A 17391-nucleotide genomic window follows, 5' to 3' on the forward strand; every position below is an offset into this window, starting at 1 on the left:
CAAGGCCGGGCACAGTGGCTCATGCCTGTAATCCCAGCACTTTGGGAGGCCGAGGTGAGTGGATCACTTGAGGTCAGGACTTTGAGACCAGCATGGCCAACATGGTGAAACCCTGTCTCTACTAAAAATACGAAAATTAGCTGGGCATGATGGCAGGCACCTATAATCCCAGCTACTCAGGAGGCTGAGGCAGGAGAATCGCTTGCACCTGGGAGGCAGAGATTGCAGTGAGCCAAGATCATGCTACTGCACTCCACTCTAGGCAACAAGAGCAAGACTCCATCTTAAAAAAAAAAAAAGACGAAACTTCTTAGCAAAAGGAAAGATCCCTCCCTCCGGCCTCTGCATCACAGGCGTCATGGGTGCTTATGAAGGAAGCTTTTTTTTTTTTGAGATGGAGTCTTGCTCTGTTGCCCAGGCTGGAGTGCAGTGGCACCATCTTGGCTCACTGCAACCTCCGCCTCCCGGGTTCAAGCAGTTCTCCTGCCTCAGCCTCTGGGACTACAGGCATGCGCCACCATGCCCAGCTAATTTTTGTATTTTTGTAGAGATGGGGTTTCACCATGTTGGCCAGGCTGGTCTTGAACTCCTGACCTCAGGTGATCCTATGAAGGAGGCATTATGATTTCCATGTAGCAGGTAGGGAAACTGAGGCTTGGAGAGGTGAAGTGATTTTCCCAAGCTCACATGGTTACATGAAACCAGATTTCAAATCCAGCTCTTCTGTGACCTCCTGGGTCCTTTATCTTGACTGCCCTTCCACCTAACCCCACCCCCAACGATTGCTGGGCCCTTTGAACATTCTTTATATGGAAGACATTTTCCTGTAAACAAAATAATTATTGAAAAGATTTTGCATCTTTCAGCAGACCAAGCACCAATGGTTTTATTAAGAAAGAAGAAGCCAAACCTGAGAAGATTTACAGTCAGCCCAGAATCGCACAGCCCGAGAGCATCTGGGGACAGAAGCAGACAGAAACCATGGTGGCTCGCAAAGGTGCCGATTCCCAGGGAAGCGGGTAAGGACTCGGGGCTCCCGCACCTTTGTCCTTGGAGAGGAGGACTGATTTTTGCTGTTACCCGGTGAATTCTTTATGGTTTTTAGATACTTGTACTTTTAAGTAAATGAGGTGCATGTACCTTAAAATGAAACAGCTTTAAAAGCAAATTGTATGATCCTAGGGTTTTTGGGGTTTTTTTTTCCTCCAAGAGAGGCTGGTGGGAAAAGGAGAAGGCGGGGTGGGGGGGGGTATCTTTTTCTCTCCCATAACTCCATGAGTGTGACTGATTTTGAGTGGACACCAGCTGTACAGCTGCTCCAGAGGGCATTTGGGTGGTGGATAGCAGGGGTTGGGGAAGGCAGAGAAGCGGATCTGCAGCTCTGGGGCATGTCCCACCTGGCGATTGTTCCCACTTAGTTCCTGGGATGGGGAGGATGTGTGTCTGTGGGTGACAGGCTGCTCACCTCCCACAGAGATCTTCTCCCCTCTGACCCAGGGCACTCAACTCAGCGAGATCACAATGTGTGAGAAATACACAATATTGGAACGAATCTATGCTTTATTCCCAAACACTGGTTTGGTGTATCACCCCTTGGAACTCATGGAAAGTAACACCTCACAGTCAACCTGGCCATGGACCCATTCTTTCTCTTAGGAAACCACTGAGCATCACATTGTGTCATGACCAATGAACACAGTTGCCTTTGTTTTATTTTTTTATTGTATTTATTTATTTTGAGGTAGAGTCTCCCTCTGTTGCCCAGGCTGGAGTGCAGTGGCACCATCTCAACTCACTGCAACCTCCACCTCCCAGATTCAAGCAATTCACATGCTTCAGCCTCCCAAGTAGCTGGGACCACAGGCGCGCACCACCATGCCCGGCTAATTTTTTGTATTTTGGTAGAGACGGGGTTTCACCATGTTGGCCAGGCTAGTCTCAAACTCCTGGCCTCAAGTGATCGGCTTGCCTTGGCCTCCCAAAGTGCTGGGATTACAGGCGTGAGCCACGGCACCCGGCCTGCCTTTGTTTTTAAATGTGATATAGATGGTGGTGGACATACATAAATATTGAAGAACGTGTTAGTATTTTGACGGCTTGGAATCTGCATCTATGAATCTGCAGCAAGGAGATGTCCACAGGGTCCTAGTGGTCAATGCCTTCTGCCGGGAAGGGCATGAGCTTTAAGGCAGCCTTCAGCTCTAATGCCAGCTCTTCCTCCTAGCAATGGCATCTTGGGTGCTAAAGCAGCCACTCTGGGCAACAGTTCCTTTATCTTAAAATAAGGATAATGAAATCTACCTCATTGCATTGTTAAAATAACTAAGTAAAATAATACACTGACCAGCACCCAGCACAGAATAAGTCCACACGGTGGGCACTGAACTCTTTATAGTTTCTCTCCTGCCAACAACCCTTAATGAACTGTTGAATATTATTTGAAAGGTGAGGTTCACCAGGCAGGGTGGCTCACCCCTGTAATCCCAGCACTATAGGAGGCAGAGGTGGGAGGATCATTTGAGTCCAGGAGTTTGAGACCAGCCTGGCCAACATGGTGAAACCCCATATCTCCAAAAAAAAAAAAATTAGCTCAGGACATCGAGGCTGCAGTGCACTGTGAACATGCCACTGCACTCCGACCTGGGCAATGGAGTGAGACACTTTCTAAAAAAAAAAGAAAGAAAGAAAAGGGAAAAAAGGAAGGAAGGAAGGAAGGAGAAAGGTGAGCGTCTCCATGTGTGAAATGTTCCTGGACCCACGGATGGGACTCATACGGTTCTGTCTGCACCCAGGAGTCATTGCCCATCATCCTGTGATCTGACGAGAATTCATCCTAATGTTCCATTATACCCATGGCTCCTTATGTCCCCAAATTATTTCCTCACAAGTCTCCCTTTAGCTTCTTTTCTCACATTCTAAAGTGGTTTGCACAAAATGGAGTAGGAGCCAGGTATTTGAATTGTATCAGTAAAAGAGTTGAAGCAAATGTAACAGAGATAATATGCAGAAAGCTCTCACAAATCAGTAAGAAAAACACAAATACCTAATAGAAAAATAGGGAAGGAGGCTGGGCATGGTGGCTCACGCCTGTAATCCCAGCACTTTGGGAGGCTGAGGTGGGCGGATCATTTGAGGTCAGGAGTTCAAGACCAGCCTGGCCAAAATGGTGAAACTCTGTCTCTACAGAAAATACAAAAATTAGGTGGGCGTGGTGGCGCATGCCTGTAATCCTAGCTACTCGGGAGGCTGAGGCAAGAGAATTGCTTGAACCTGGGAGGTGGAGGTTGCAGTGAGCCAAGATTGTGCCCACTGCATTCCAGCCTGAGTGACACAGTGACACTCCATCTCCAAAAAAAAAAAAAAGAAAAAAAGAAAAAAAAAAGTTTCCAGGCCGGGCGCGGTGGCTCATGCCTGTAATCCCAGCACTCTGGGAGCCCGAGGCAGGTGGATCACGAGGTCAGGAGATCGAGACCATCCTGGCTAACATGGTGAAACCCCATCTCTACTAAAAATACAAAAAAAAAAAAATTAGCCAGGCGTGGTGGCGGGCGCCTGTAGTCCCAGCTACTCGGGAGGCTGAGGCAGGAGAATGGCGTGAACCCAGGAGGCGGAGCTTGCAGTGAGCCGAGATAGCACCACTGCAGTCCAGCCTGGGTGACAGAGTGAGACTCTATCTCAAAAAAAAAAAAAAAAAGAAAGAAATACAGATGGCTAATAAACATTTTTTTAAAGTTCATCTGGAGACAGTATAGGTCATATTTTTTAAAAAGTTCAACCTCAGAAGGTAATAAATGTAAATCTACATGACGTAAATTTGGCCTACCAATTTGACTAAGGTTTTAAAAATGATACGTAATACTAGCAGTGAAACTAACAATGAACATTCCTGGTCACTGTTGTGTCTATGCTACTACATGGATTGCCGGTGACAGTTATGAGAGAGATGCTTTCATAGCCTACCTGTTGGGTCATTTGGTAAAAATTCTCTGGAAAGGAATTTGGTAACATGCGTCAAAGCCTCTTAGAAAGTTCATACCTTTTGACCTAGCAATTTCACTCCCATAGATCTACTCTAAGAAAATACATAGTCAAAAATGTATGAGCAAGGATATTTATCACATTGTAATCGCTGACAGTCAAACCTCAAAACAACCTATAAACCCAACAATAGGGGAAGAGTTAACAAATTATAATATATACCTTTATACTATAATTAATATCATGTTCTTAAAGAATAGCTAATGGCATGGCATAATGCTCCTAATAAGATATTTAATTTCTTCACTTCAGTTTTGTTTGTTAAGAACTATCTCTTGATAAGAGAGCCCTGGGTTATAAATTCAAATGCCTTCAGGGAGCAGGTGGATATAGCAGGACAGATGCATAACGGGTTATGGAGCCTATGGTAAGCTACAATATACATGTTCCACCTAAAGGTAATAAATTCATTGCTCAAATACTGAGCCATGGCCAGGCACGGTGGGTCATGCCTGTAATCCCAGCACTTTGGGAGGCCAAGGCAGGAGGATTACTTGAAGCCAGAGGTTCGAGACCAGACTGGGCAACAAAGTGAGACCCCCATCTCTAGAAAAAAATTTTAAAATTAGCCAGGTGTGGTGGCATGCACCTGTAGTCCCAGCTACTCAGGAGGCTGAGGCAGGAGGACTGTTTGAGCCTACAACTGTACTCCAGCCTGGGTGACAGAGCAAGACCCTGTTTCTAGAATTAAAAAAAAAAGAAAGAAGAAAAGAAGCTGAGCCAAAGCACAATTGCAGGATGAAAACAGCCCTGGGGTCTTGAGTATGCAACCCACTCTGAATTCCATAACAATAGCAATGATCATCCGAGTTTTGGATTATGGGGGATTTTTATTTTATTCTTCATCCTCTTCTATAGTTTCCAAATTTTCTCCAATGATGATAAACCACTTTTATAACCAGAGGGAAAAAAGTGTGTGGCTGTTGGAATGTAGGAAACTATTGGTCAAGCACACCAAGAAGTGGAGACCAAAGGCATAGTCTTAGGGCAGACAGATGCTTGTTCTAGTTTCATTCTGTTGCCTAGAACTCCTGGAGATGGCAGGCACTTCACTCACAGCTGGAGCCCAGGGCCTCAGAGAAGCATTTGCAGCATCTGCAGGGCCTGGTCTATGAATAGCACATCCCTGGCATACCAATGTGCCTGTCTATTCCCAGCCCTAGAGCTCCTGAAATCTGCTCTCTATTTGATAGACATAAAAAAAAAAAATAGGGTTAAAATAGCATAAATCGAGAATGGCACAGTCTGCCACCTTTAGGGGAAACACACACACACACACACACACACACACACACACACACACACACACACACTGCAGAGAAGCTCTGATTGAATTTTTAAAGAGGAAGACCATTGTGGTGACGAGACAGGGATGAAGATGCATGTTTCAGGAATCCGCAGGAGCCGCAACACTGCGCATACCCTGGGACTTCTCCTGTCCCCCAGGCCAGCATCACCCCGTGGCAACTCAGTGGCCTCTATGAGGTGAGCTGATGGCTCCCGTTGAGCTTCCAGTTTCTGTTTTTCAAAAGCGGCCCTTGCTGATTCTTTTGCCCATCGGGTGTTTCTCCTCACGGGGATGGATCATGTGCGTTCAGGGAATGACCGGAAGTTTCCGGTTCCAGCGCTGTGAGCTCACCTCCGAGGCCCTCCAACAAATTCAAAACAAAAAGTCACCAGCCAGCCAGGCATGGTGGCTCACACTTGTAACCCAGCACTTTGGGAGGCCAAGGCAGGCAAATCACTTGAGGTCGGGAGTTGGAGACCAGCCTGACCAACATGGAGAAGCCCTGTCTCTACTAAAAACACAAAATTAGCCGGGCTTGGTGGCGCATGCCTGTAATCCCAGCTATTCAGGAGGCTGAGGCAGGAGAATTGCTTGAACCTGGGAGGCAGAGGTTTCTGTGAGCCGAGACTGCACCATTGCACTCCAGCCTGGGCAAAAAGAGTGAAACTCTGTCTCAAAAAAAAAAAAAAAGTCATCAGCCAGAGCCTGCACTGCCAACTCCTCTAGATCCCTTTTCTATTTTATTGATTTATGTATTTATTTATTTTTAAGACAGAGTCTCACTCTGTTGCCCAGGCTGGAGTGCAATGGTATGATCTGGGCTCACTGCAACCTCCACCTCCCGAGTTCAAGCGATTCTCCTGCCTCAGTCTCCCAAATAGCTGGGATTACAGGTACACACCACAGCACCCGGCTAATTTTTGTATTTTTAGTAGAGATGGGGTTTCACCATGTTGTCCAGGCTGGTCTTGAACTCCTGACCTTAAGTGATCTGCCCACCTCAGCCTTTCAAAGTGCTGGGATTACAGGCGTGAGCCACGGCCCCCAGCCCCCTTTTCTATTTTAAAAAATTATCAGGAGAATTCAGTTGCTTACGTATAAGCATTTGTTCCCAAAATGGGGGTCGGCCCAGTCTGGAGTGGCCTCACCACCAGCTCCAGCACTGTAGTTCCACAGCCAGATGCTCAAAGCATCCTTGAATTGCTGCTGCATCTCTAACTGGGGTTTATAAAACCCAGGAGGGGCCTGAGAGGAGAGCTTAACTGATTTCTAGAAGAGCTGATGAGTCAAGATTCATACTGCGTTGCTGAGTGTCCCATGCAGTTAACAATAAAAGAAGCTGCCCGAGTGTTAGGACATTAGAGACTCACACTGGTGCCCCCCTGTGAGGAGCCTCAATTAAAGTGAGCCAGCATTGACTTGGCCCTTGGCGGTGCCCGATGCTCTGAGGATTTGCATTTCACCAGCCCGAGCTGTTATCAACACAGACCTTCCAGGGCCCGTGGAGTCCCGTCCACTCTACAGGGTGAACCGCTTTAGAAATGGAATGATAAAAAGAGCAGCATCTCATCAGATTCCACACAATAGCAGAGAGGAGAACAAAGCGGGGGGAGGCCGATGTCAGGAGGGAATAAAGGTAAGTGGCATCAGAGAAGTAGTCAGTTTCCTTCTCACATCGAGAGGGTAAAAGACCCTCAACAGCACACACACACCACGACAAATTCAATGGATTCTCATTTTCACAAGGAAATTGGAAGGCCAGCCAGTTTCTTAAGGGCTAACATAGGGTGGTGGTGAAGAACACAAACCCTAGTATGGAGCAGGCGTGGGTTCAAATGTTCATTCCATCACTTACTGGAAATAGGATCTTGGGCTAGTTATGTGACCGCCCTAAGCCTTGGTACCCTCAGGTTATAATGTCGTATGATTGTGTTACCTATTTCACAGGGTTGTGAGGCTTAAGTGTGTGTGTGTGTGAGAGAGAGAGAGAGAGAGAGATACAGTTAGCATGCTTCTGGCCAGTTCAGTGATTCTGTGTAGGAATTCATAGTAGGGATTCTAGGGCAACCAGAAGTTACAGAATTGACCTGGGGCTAGTGACAAAGAGAAGATAACGATTTCATGAGAGATTTATAATTTTTATTTTCACTAAATAGTAAACATGACCAAAATCCCCAGTGTGCCTGGGTGCCAGCTCCTATAGCCTTCCTCCTGATCTGCCAAGACATGTTGTATGTCTCTTAAGTTCTTGTAAAGCTGCGTGGGAGGCAGGGTGTCATAAATGTACGTTGAATGAATGTGGATGAGAAAGGGCTGGTGGTTTTTGTAGAAGTCATTTCCAGAGTGGTGGTTTTCCCTTTCAGTACGTATGGAACAAAAGCCAGTATTTAGTGTGAGATTTGCCCATCATCAGTCCTGACTGGCTGGGGCTGGGCCAGTCTTCTGGAAGCTTCTGCAGAAAGAATCTGTATCCTCAGGGTCACCCCATTTCCCTAGGACCACAGGGGTACAAAGGAGAATACGGGGCAGTAAAATGAAGCCTGCTGGGCTCTGCTCCTCTTGTACCTCCAGCCATTTTGACCATGCCTATTTTCTTCTCTAGGTCTTGTCTGTTTCATTTAAAGGGCCATTTTGCGCTTGGTGCTAGAGGCCTTTCATCCATGGGCCCTTTAACTGGAATGATAAATGTGTCTTTTCTCAATGCAGATCAAGTAGTTCAACAAGAAGTCCTGATGTGTAACACTAAGCTGAAGAGGCCAAATCGAGAGAGAAGAAACTTGGTCCCATCATCACAGCCAATGACTGAGAACCCTCCTGATAGAGCCAAAAAAGGAGACCCGAGTGCTCCTTCCCAGAGTGAGCTGCATCCAGCCCTGTCCCAGGCCTTCCAAGGAACAAATAGTCCTCAAGTACTGAGTGAGTTCTCGGGGCCACCACTCACACCCACCACCGTAGGAGGGCCAAGAAGAGCATCATTTAGGTTCCGAGATGAAGACTTCTATTCCATTTTGTCATTGAACAGCAGAAGAGAAAGTGATGACACTGAAGAGCAAACCCAGCTTGAAGAATGTCTGTGGGTTGGTATGCACTCACCCCGTTCTCCTTCCCATCACAAAAGAAGTAGATTTGGGGGGACATCGACCCCTCAGGCCAAAAATAAAAATTTTGAAGAAAATGCTGAAAATTGCAGAGGTCATTCTTCAAGAAGAAGTGAGCCCAGTCATGGCTCATTGAGAATAAGCAATGCAATGCAGCCAGCAACAGAGCAGCCTTCTGCTGGGCAAAGGTTGTCCCAAGACCCCAGGCTGCCTGATAGGGAATCTGCTACAGAGAAGGACAGAGGTGGCAGTGAAAATGCAAAAAAGACCCCCCTTTCGTGGGACAGCAAATCCCAGCCCAGACAAGAAGTTGGTATCAATGCTGAAAATGCATGGAGTGATTGTATTTCTATGGAACATAGGCCTGGCACCCATGATTCTGAAGGATACTGGCAAGACTATTTAACCAGTTCTCAAAATTCTCTTGGCTACTTTCTTTCTGGCAGACCAACATCTCTAAGATCATCAGTGAATTCATCCTATAACCCTCCTGCATCATTCATGCATTCTGCTCTGAGAGATGATATTCCAGTAGACTTGTCAATGTCATCGACTTCAGTTCACAGCTCAGACTCAGAGGGAAACTCAAGGTTTCATGTTTGCCAACCACTGTCTCCCATTAGAAATAGGAATCCATTTGCCAGTGCCGAAAACCATAATTATTTCCCAGTAAACAGTGCACACGAATTTGCTGTCAGGGAAGCAGAAGATATTATTTTAACAAGCCAGCCTCAGGGGGCTCTATTATATACAGATCTCTTACTAAATCCACAGGGCAATTTGTCCTTAGTGGATTCTTCCAGCTCCTCTCCATCAAGAATGAACTCAGAAGGCCATTTGCATGTGTCTGGGTCTCTGCAAGAAAATATACCATTTACTTTCTTTGCAGTGTCTCATTTCCCAAATCAAAATGATAATGGGAGCAGGATGGCAGCCTCTGGTTTCACAGATGAAAAGGAAACCAGTAAGATAAAGGCAGACCCTGAGAAACTCAAGAAATTGCAAGAAAGGTGAGGACTTTTCATAATTATATATTTTTTCCACTTTCCCAAGGCCGAAATTAGCATTGCTTTCATTAGAGAGCCATGGGAATTTTAAGTCATAAATGGGTCCTTCCTTGACATTTTAGTGGTTGATTATTTTGAGAAAATTGTCTTTGTTTTGTTGCTCTTAAAACATATGTATTTATAAAGAAAAATCTGGTGTTCCTGATCAGTTTCTTCTGTATTTCCCGAAGTGTTTTTTTCCTTGAATACCACACCTTCAAGGTAAGTCTGCTGGGTATAAGGATCTCTGACTGCTTCACAGGGCTTGTTCTTCTCTCCAGCAACGAAGAACCAAGATTTTTTAGGAAAAGGTTGTTATCTCCCTAGAGAATGAACCATTCCGCACTTGAAGTTCGCAGCTCTCCCTTACTGGACTTACCCCAAATCCAACCAACAGTTCTAGAATTCGAATTTTGAGAACTAAAAGACCGTTCTTAGTTACCATAGTTACCTCGGTTCTCTGAAGGGCCACGCTGGGGTAACCACCGCTTCTATTTTATGCGTTCTTTTTCATGCAAGAGAGAGAGAGAGAAATAAGATCTTTTTTGAATTGCTCTTTTCTTTGATCTTTCCTTTTTTGTGAGATGATTTGGGGATATTTCACAGCTATGAAATGTGATACTTTGTAAAGCCATCATTAAACACCACATCAGGATTCTACCATTTCATTTATGATAGGTGTTTACCATGCTCTGATCTTGGCTTACCGATCCGGAAATTGATCCTTGGAATCTGAGTCCTCTTTGTGTATATTAGCATGACTCATGTGGGCTGTGAATTAGAAATGTAAAAACGAGAGGAAGATGGAAAATAGAACGCATACATGTTCCTATTAATAAATATCGTTTATCCAACTCCAGTAATGAAGTAACTTTCTAGTTAGCAGTACCTTTTCTTTTCCACATTAAGCTACCAGAAGACCGACCCACGGTTAAGGGGCAAGAGACCTTACACCCACCAATCCTCACCTCCCCAGAAATACAGCTTCAGACCTACTTGTCAGAAGTCTAAATTTCTACCATCCCAAAGTGATGCCCTTGAGCTAAAAATAATTTCTCTGAAAATGCATTCACTTCCGGGCACCGTCTTGCATTAAACAGCTATTATTCGTGTACCTATTAATAGTTTATCCAGACACTCTCTTTTTTCTGTATATAATAAACTTTATGCTTTTCTTATTATTTCAAATTTGTTCCTTTTGGGAAATATTAAAAATACAGACTTAAAAGAAAAATCACCTCTAACCCTATCATCCAAAGATAAACAGTTAAAAACATTGTTTCTAGTCTTTTATCTTTGCATATAAATGCAATTTTTAGTATCTGTTGATATTGTTTTATAATATGCCTTAATTTAGTATCTAATCCTATTTCTCAATCACACTTTTTAAAAATTTTGCCTCAGTTATCTTAATGCATATAAATTAGTACATAACATACGTACGCTTCAGAGAATTTTTAAAACACACACATCGCAACACAAACCCAGACATCCCTGTGCCCACCGTCCAGCTAACAGAACATTCCTTACACAGTGGAGCCCTCCTGATCTCCTCACCCACCCTATCTTCTCATCATCCCACCTTCAGCTCCCCACACCCACCCTGACCTTTCCTGTACTGCGTTTATCATCCTTTTGCGTTTCGTTGTGTTGTGTTTTGAGGTTTTTTGCTTTGAGCTTTTACCATATGTTTATATGTTTTTTGCTTTTCTTGAGACAGAGTCTTACTCTGTCTCCCAGGCTGGAGCCCAGTGGCATGATCACGACTCAATGCAACCTCCACCTCTAGGGTTCAAGCAATTCTCATGCCCCAGCCTCCCATGTAGCTGGGATTACAGGCCCGCACCACCACGCCCAGCCAATTTTTGTATTTTTAAGTAGAGGCAGGGTTTCACCATGTTGGCCAGGCTGGTCTCGAACTCTTGATCTCAACCAATCCACCCGCCTTGGCCTCCCAAAGTCCTAGATTACAGGCATGAGCCACCGACCCAGCCAGTTTTTCTAAACAATATGTTGTGTATATTTATGAACTCTGAGGAAGTGTTTGACTCTGTAGAAATAGAATCTCTAGTCTTCTGTGACTTGCTTTTTCCTCTTACATCCTTAGTGAGATGCATCCCTTATTGATATATTTGGCTTTAGTTTATTCTTTTCACACTACAAAGTATTCTTTCATATGGATATACCACAGTTTAGCCATTCTGTCAGTGGACATTCGCGTCCTTTATTGTTTTCTGCAAATGGCGCTGCATGAACATTCTTGTAAATGTCTCCTGGCTCATGTGGAAGAGTTTTCTGGGATCTTGTCTAGGAGTGGAAGTGCTGGGCTGGTGGACTGGTGGGCTGGTGGGCTGGTGGTGAACACATTTTCCACTGTACTAAATAATGCCAATTTAGTGTCAAACCAGTCATGTCTAATGTTATACATCCTTGACAACATTCGTATTGATTGGCTTTTCAAATTTGCCAGTCTGATGGGAATAAAATGATATTGTAGCTTGAGTTTGCATTTTCATGACTTAATGAAGTTAGGCATTTTATATGCTCTTTTAAATATTAAACGACCATTTGTGTTTTCCATTCTGTGAAATATTGATGTCTTTATTTTTTTGTAGAGATGGGGTCTCACTACGTTGCCCAGGCTGGTATCAAACTTTTGGCCTCAAGCAGTCCTCCCACCTCAGCATCCCAAAGTGCTGGGATTACAAGCGTGAGCCACTTTGCCTAGCCAAGTATCTATGTCTTTAGCTCATTTTTCTTTTAAAGTATTTGTATTTTATTTTAAAATACCTTTATATCTCTGGCCTATTAATTTAATCTTTCAACAGTTGTGTGTTGGAAATATCTTTTCCCAATTTGTAGTTTGTCTAGTTTGTCTTTTTCTTTTTCTTTATGTTGTCTTTTTTTTTTTTTTTTTGAGACTGAGTCTCGCTCTGTTGCCCAGGCTGAAGTGCAGTGGCGTGATCTTAGCTCACTGCAACTTCCGCCTCCCGGGTTCAAGTGATTGTCCTGCCTCAGCCTCCCCAGTAGCTGGGATTACAGGTGTGCACCATCACACCCAGCTAATTCTTGTATTTTTAATAGAGACGAGGTTTCACCAGGTTGGCCAGGCTTGTCTCGAACTCCTGACCTCAAGCAATCAGCCTGCCTCGTCCCCTCAAAGTGCTGGAATTACAGGCTTGAACCACCGTGCCCGGCCCCATCTTCTTTTTGGATTGCAATTTGTATCTTGTCTTGCTTAAGAAATCCTTCTCTTAACCTGATATCATTATGCTATTCTTCCTATTTTCTTGTAAAATCTCTAGCTTTATATTTAGGATTTAATGTGAAATGGATTTGGACTTAAATGCGAAGTGGTTCTTAATATGTGATGTGAAGTAAGCTTTATTTTTTCCCACTTATGAATATGAAATATCCAAGTGTTTGGGATATTTCCCCGTTGATCTGCACAGCCACCTCTCCTTTGGAACATGCCTCAACAGGCCCCAGTTTCAGGGCTCTATTCTGTTCCATTGGTCTTTTGTTGTCTTTCCCTAATCTAATGCCATTCCATCTTAACGCCTGCAGCTTTCGTAACTTTTGATATGTGATGATGTAAGCCTCCTTCCCTATTTTTGCGGAGTCCTTGACTATATACTTAAGAATCCACCTGTTGGGATTTTTATTGGAATTGCATTTAATCTATAGAATATTCTGGGAGAATTGACATCTTTGTGATATTGACTTTTTCTTTGATAAACATGCTATATCTCTCCTTTTGTTTGTGTCTTCTTTAATGTCTTTCAGTATAGTTTTGTGGTTTTCTTCATAAAAGTCATTTAATTTATCCCTTGGTTCTTTTATTTGTTGTTATTTGCTATTGAAACAATATTTTAAATTCTAATTTTAACTCTTTGTTGCTAAGATGTAGAAATCCAACTGACTATATGTTTTCTCTGTATTTTTGCCAAAATACAAAATAATTTCAATTGTGAAAAATATTAGTAGTTTGATTTCTTTTTTTCCAAGCCCTATGCTTTTAATCCTTCTCTCATCTTACAGTGTTACGTCAATTTTTGGGGGGCTGCTTATATTAAATGTGTCTATTATTATTATTTGATCAGTCTCCTTTTTTAGCACATCCATAACTAATTACTTAGAAAAACTTCCTAAATGTGTAACTGCTGATGAAAGGAATGCAGAGTCTTAAGGTTCTTAATGTATATTGTCAAATTGTGCTTTAGGAAATTTCTACACGTTAGCAATCTCACCACCACCTTATGAGGGTCTTCTTTCTCCACGCCCTTTCCAGTTCCAGGAATTTCTATGCTTTTTAATGTTTGTCATTAGTAATTCTTGGCTGCGCACAGTGGCTCACTCCTGTAATCCCAGCACTTTGGGAGGCCAAAGTGGGTGAATCACTTGAGGTCAGGAGTTTGAGACCAGCACCTGGCCACCATGATGAAACCCCGTCTCTACTAAAAATACAAAAATTAGCAGGGCATGGTGGCACACACCAGTAGTCACAGCTATCTGGGAGGCTGAAGTGGGAGAATCTCTTGAAGCTAGGAGGCAGAGGTTGCAGTGAGCTGAGATGGCCCTACTGCACTCCAGCCTGGGCAACAGAGCAAGACTCCATCTCAAAAAAAAAAAAAAAGTAATTCTTTGTCAAATATTTTACAGATACTTTTTTACTTTTCCCATTTTATTTACTTTACATTTTATGTATATATTTTTGATGTAGTGGAATTTTAACATTACTTACAATCAAATCTGTCAGTATTTTCCTGTATCGCTTTCGCATTTGGTGCCATGCTTAGAAACTTCAGTGCTCACTCAAGCATCCATAATTATTTTTGTCTAGTATCATTATATTCTCCTTTCATATATTGTAGTGGTTAGAAACATGGGCTTTGCTGTCTTATGGTTCTAGATTTCATTCCTGATTCTACCAACTATTAGCTCTATGATTCTGGCAGATTCCTTCACTGCTTTTTTTTCTGTTTTGTTTTTGTTTTTGTTTTTGTTTTTTGAGACGGAGTCTCGCTCTGTTGCTCAGGCTACGTCAATGGCACGGTCTCGGCTCACTGCAAGCTCCACCTCCCGGGTTCAAGAGATTCTCCTCCCTCAGCCTCCCGAGTAGCTGGGATTACAGGTGCCCACCACCATGCACGGCTAATTTCTGTATTTTTAGTAGAGACAGGGTTTCACCATATTGGGCAGGCTGGTCTCGAACTCCTGACCTTGTGATCCACCCGCCTCAGCCTCCCAAAGTGCTGGGATTATAGGCATGAGCCATCATGCCCAGCCAGGTTCCTTCATTTCTAAAAGCCTGTTTTTCCATCCAGCAAATAGAAATAACAATATATACTCCTCAAAGAACAGTGAAAACTAAATGAGGTTTTAAACATTTGTGTGTGTCATAGACTATGTAGCATACAGTAAGCGCTTAATACATGGTAGCTATACCTAAATTCATATGGAATATATTTTGGTGTGTGGTATTAGATGGGATTCTAAGGTCTTTTTAAAAATGTTTATCCCGTTAATCCACAATCATTCTATCCTTTCCTTACTAATTTGAAATGCTTTCTTTGGCATACACTATCCTTATCAATCTGTTTTCGGACTTTCACTTCTGTTCTATTAATCTGCCTGAAATGCTCCATCAATTATACACATTTATTGTTGATTTATGGTTTTGTTTTTGTTTTTTGTTGTGTTGTTGTTTTTGTTTTTTGGGTTTTTTTGTTTGTTTGTTTGTTTGTTTTGAGACGAAGTCTCACTCTGTTGCCCAGGCTGGAGTGCAGTGGTGCGATCTCGGCTCACTGCAACCTCCACCGCTCAGGTTCAAGCGATTCTCCTGCCTCAGCCTCCTGAGTAGCTGGGATTACAGGCAGGCGCCACCTCACTCGGCTAATTTTTGCATTTTTAGTAGAGACGGGGTTTCACCATGTTGGTCAGGCTGGTCTCGAACCCCTGACTTCATGATCTGCCCACCTTGGTCTCCCAAAGTGCTGGGATTATAGGCGTGAGCCACTGCGCCCTGCTGATTTATGGTTTTTTAAAAAATATTTGAGGGCTGGGCATGATGGCTCATGCCATTAACCCCAGTGCTTTGAGAGGCCAAGGTGGGAGGATCACCTGGGGCCAGGAGTTCAAGACCAGCCTGGACAACATGGCAATACCCTGTCTCTACAAAAAATATATATATTCTCTGGGTGTAATGACACATGTCTGTAGTCCCAGCTACTCTAGAGGCTGAGGCAGGAGGATCCCTTGAGCCCAGAAGGTCAAGTCTATAGTGAGCTATGATCACTGCACTCCAGCCTGGGTGACAAAGTGAGACCCTGTCTCTAAAAAAATATATACTTATATATTTATACATATATATTTATATATTTATACAGATATTTTTATATATACACAGATTAAATATATTTTTAGTATATTTATATATAATAAATATATATAATCTATATATAAATATATATAATCTCTCTTTGTTACCCTCTTTTCAAAATTTTTTATTGCCCATCCTAATTTAATTACACTGTGATCTCAGAAAATATGAACAGTATTTTTTGTGCCCTAATACATATTCAATACTTATAAATATGCTATGGCATTAGAAAAGGTCATACATTCTCTCTTCTCTCTTTGTTGGCGTACATACATAAAATACATATGTTAAAATCCTTCAGGCCAGGTATGGTGGCTCACACCTATAATCCCAGCACTTTGAGAGGCCAAGGTGGGCAGATTCCTTGAGCTCGGGAATTCAAGACCAGCCTGGGCAACATGGCAAAATCCCGTCTCTACAAAAAATAAAAAAATTAAAAAATAGCCGGGGGTGGTGGCGTGTACCTGTGGTCCCAGCTACTTGAGAGGCTGAGGCGGGAGGATCACTTGAGCCCAGGAGGTGGCAGAGGCTGCAGTGAGCCAAGATCTTGCCACTGCACTCTGGCCTGGACAACAGAGTTAGAACCTGTCTCAAAAACAAACAAACAAACAAACAAACAAACAAAAAACCCTTCACACTTTATTCTTTTCCACTGAATTTGTCAATTTCTGAAAGACATTGATTAAAATCCCTCACTATGATTTGGATTTGCCCATTCTCCTTTGCATGTATAAGAATTTTGCTTTTATTTAGTGCATTAAAGCTCATGGCTGATCTCTTCTTGGTGGATCAATCAATATCTAGCTTTAGACTTTTAGCCTGAATTATATTTTGTCTATTAATATTGTTTCACTTGGAATTTTTTATTTCGTTAATCACATTTTTTTAAATCCCCAGAAATCCTCCTTATCTCTTGTTGTTCCTTTTACATAGCAGCTGCCAATATTCTCTGAATCCTCCTGAGAATTACCTCCTCCCTTCGTTAAACAATTCATTTCCTCTAGAGTCAGCTGACTTATTTTCCTTGTCCCCTCTCATTCATGCTGGTGGTTTCCACATGTGACAGGTGGCCCCCAGTTGTTTTATGAAGGAAGGAATGGGTGGTTTAGTAGAGAGAGGTGGCCAGCACGCTGTCCCCGGCAATTGTGTGCTTTTTCTCCTCTGAGATCCAGTTTCCTGAATGGGAGGTTTGGTGTAATTGAATGTCATTCATGAACTTTTTGAAAAACTTTGACCTGTGGCCAGGCACAGTGGCTCACTCCCCACAGTCCCAGTACTTTGGGAGGCTGAGGCAGGATTGCTTGAGGCCAAAACTTTGAAACCAGTCCTGGCAACAAAGGAGACCCTGTTTCTAAGAAAAAAAGAAAATTAAAATTAGCTGGGTGTGGTGGCGTGCACCTGTGGTCACAGCTACTTGGGAGGCTGGGGTGGGAGGATCAACTGAGCACAGGAGCTTGAGGTTGCAGTGAGCTATGATTGCCACTGGTGACAGAGTGAGACCTGTCTCTAACAAGACAAAAAACTTTGACCTTTATGGAG

At 43.2% G+C, this 17391-nt stretch overlaps 1 protein-coding gene across 1 annotated transcript in view; it reads left to right on the forward strand.

Annotated features, from left to right (window-relative positions):
- The window catches only part of LOC116458445 (probable E3 ubiquitin-protein ligase MARCHF10), a 53203-nt gene that overhangs the window by 8238 nt on the left and 27574 nt on the right, over nt 1-17391 (forward strand). The window contains exons 4-6 of the mRNA XM_058431154.1: nt 867-1019; nt 8033-8407; nt 9314-9434. Coding sequence (XP_058287137.1) covers nt 867-1019; nt 8033-8407; nt 9314-9434 — 649 coding nt within the window. The remainder of the gene's footprint in view (nt 1-866; nt 1020-8032; nt 8408-9313; nt 9435-17391) is intronic.

Source organism: Hylobates moloch, unplaced genomic scaffold (assembly GCF_009828535.3).
Source record: "Hylobates moloch isolate HMO894 unplaced genomic scaffold, HMol_V3 SCAFFOLD_19, whole genome shotgun sequence".
NCBI classification, from domain to species: Eukaryota; Metazoa; Chordata; class Mammalia; order Primates; family Hylobatidae; genus Hylobates; species Hylobates moloch.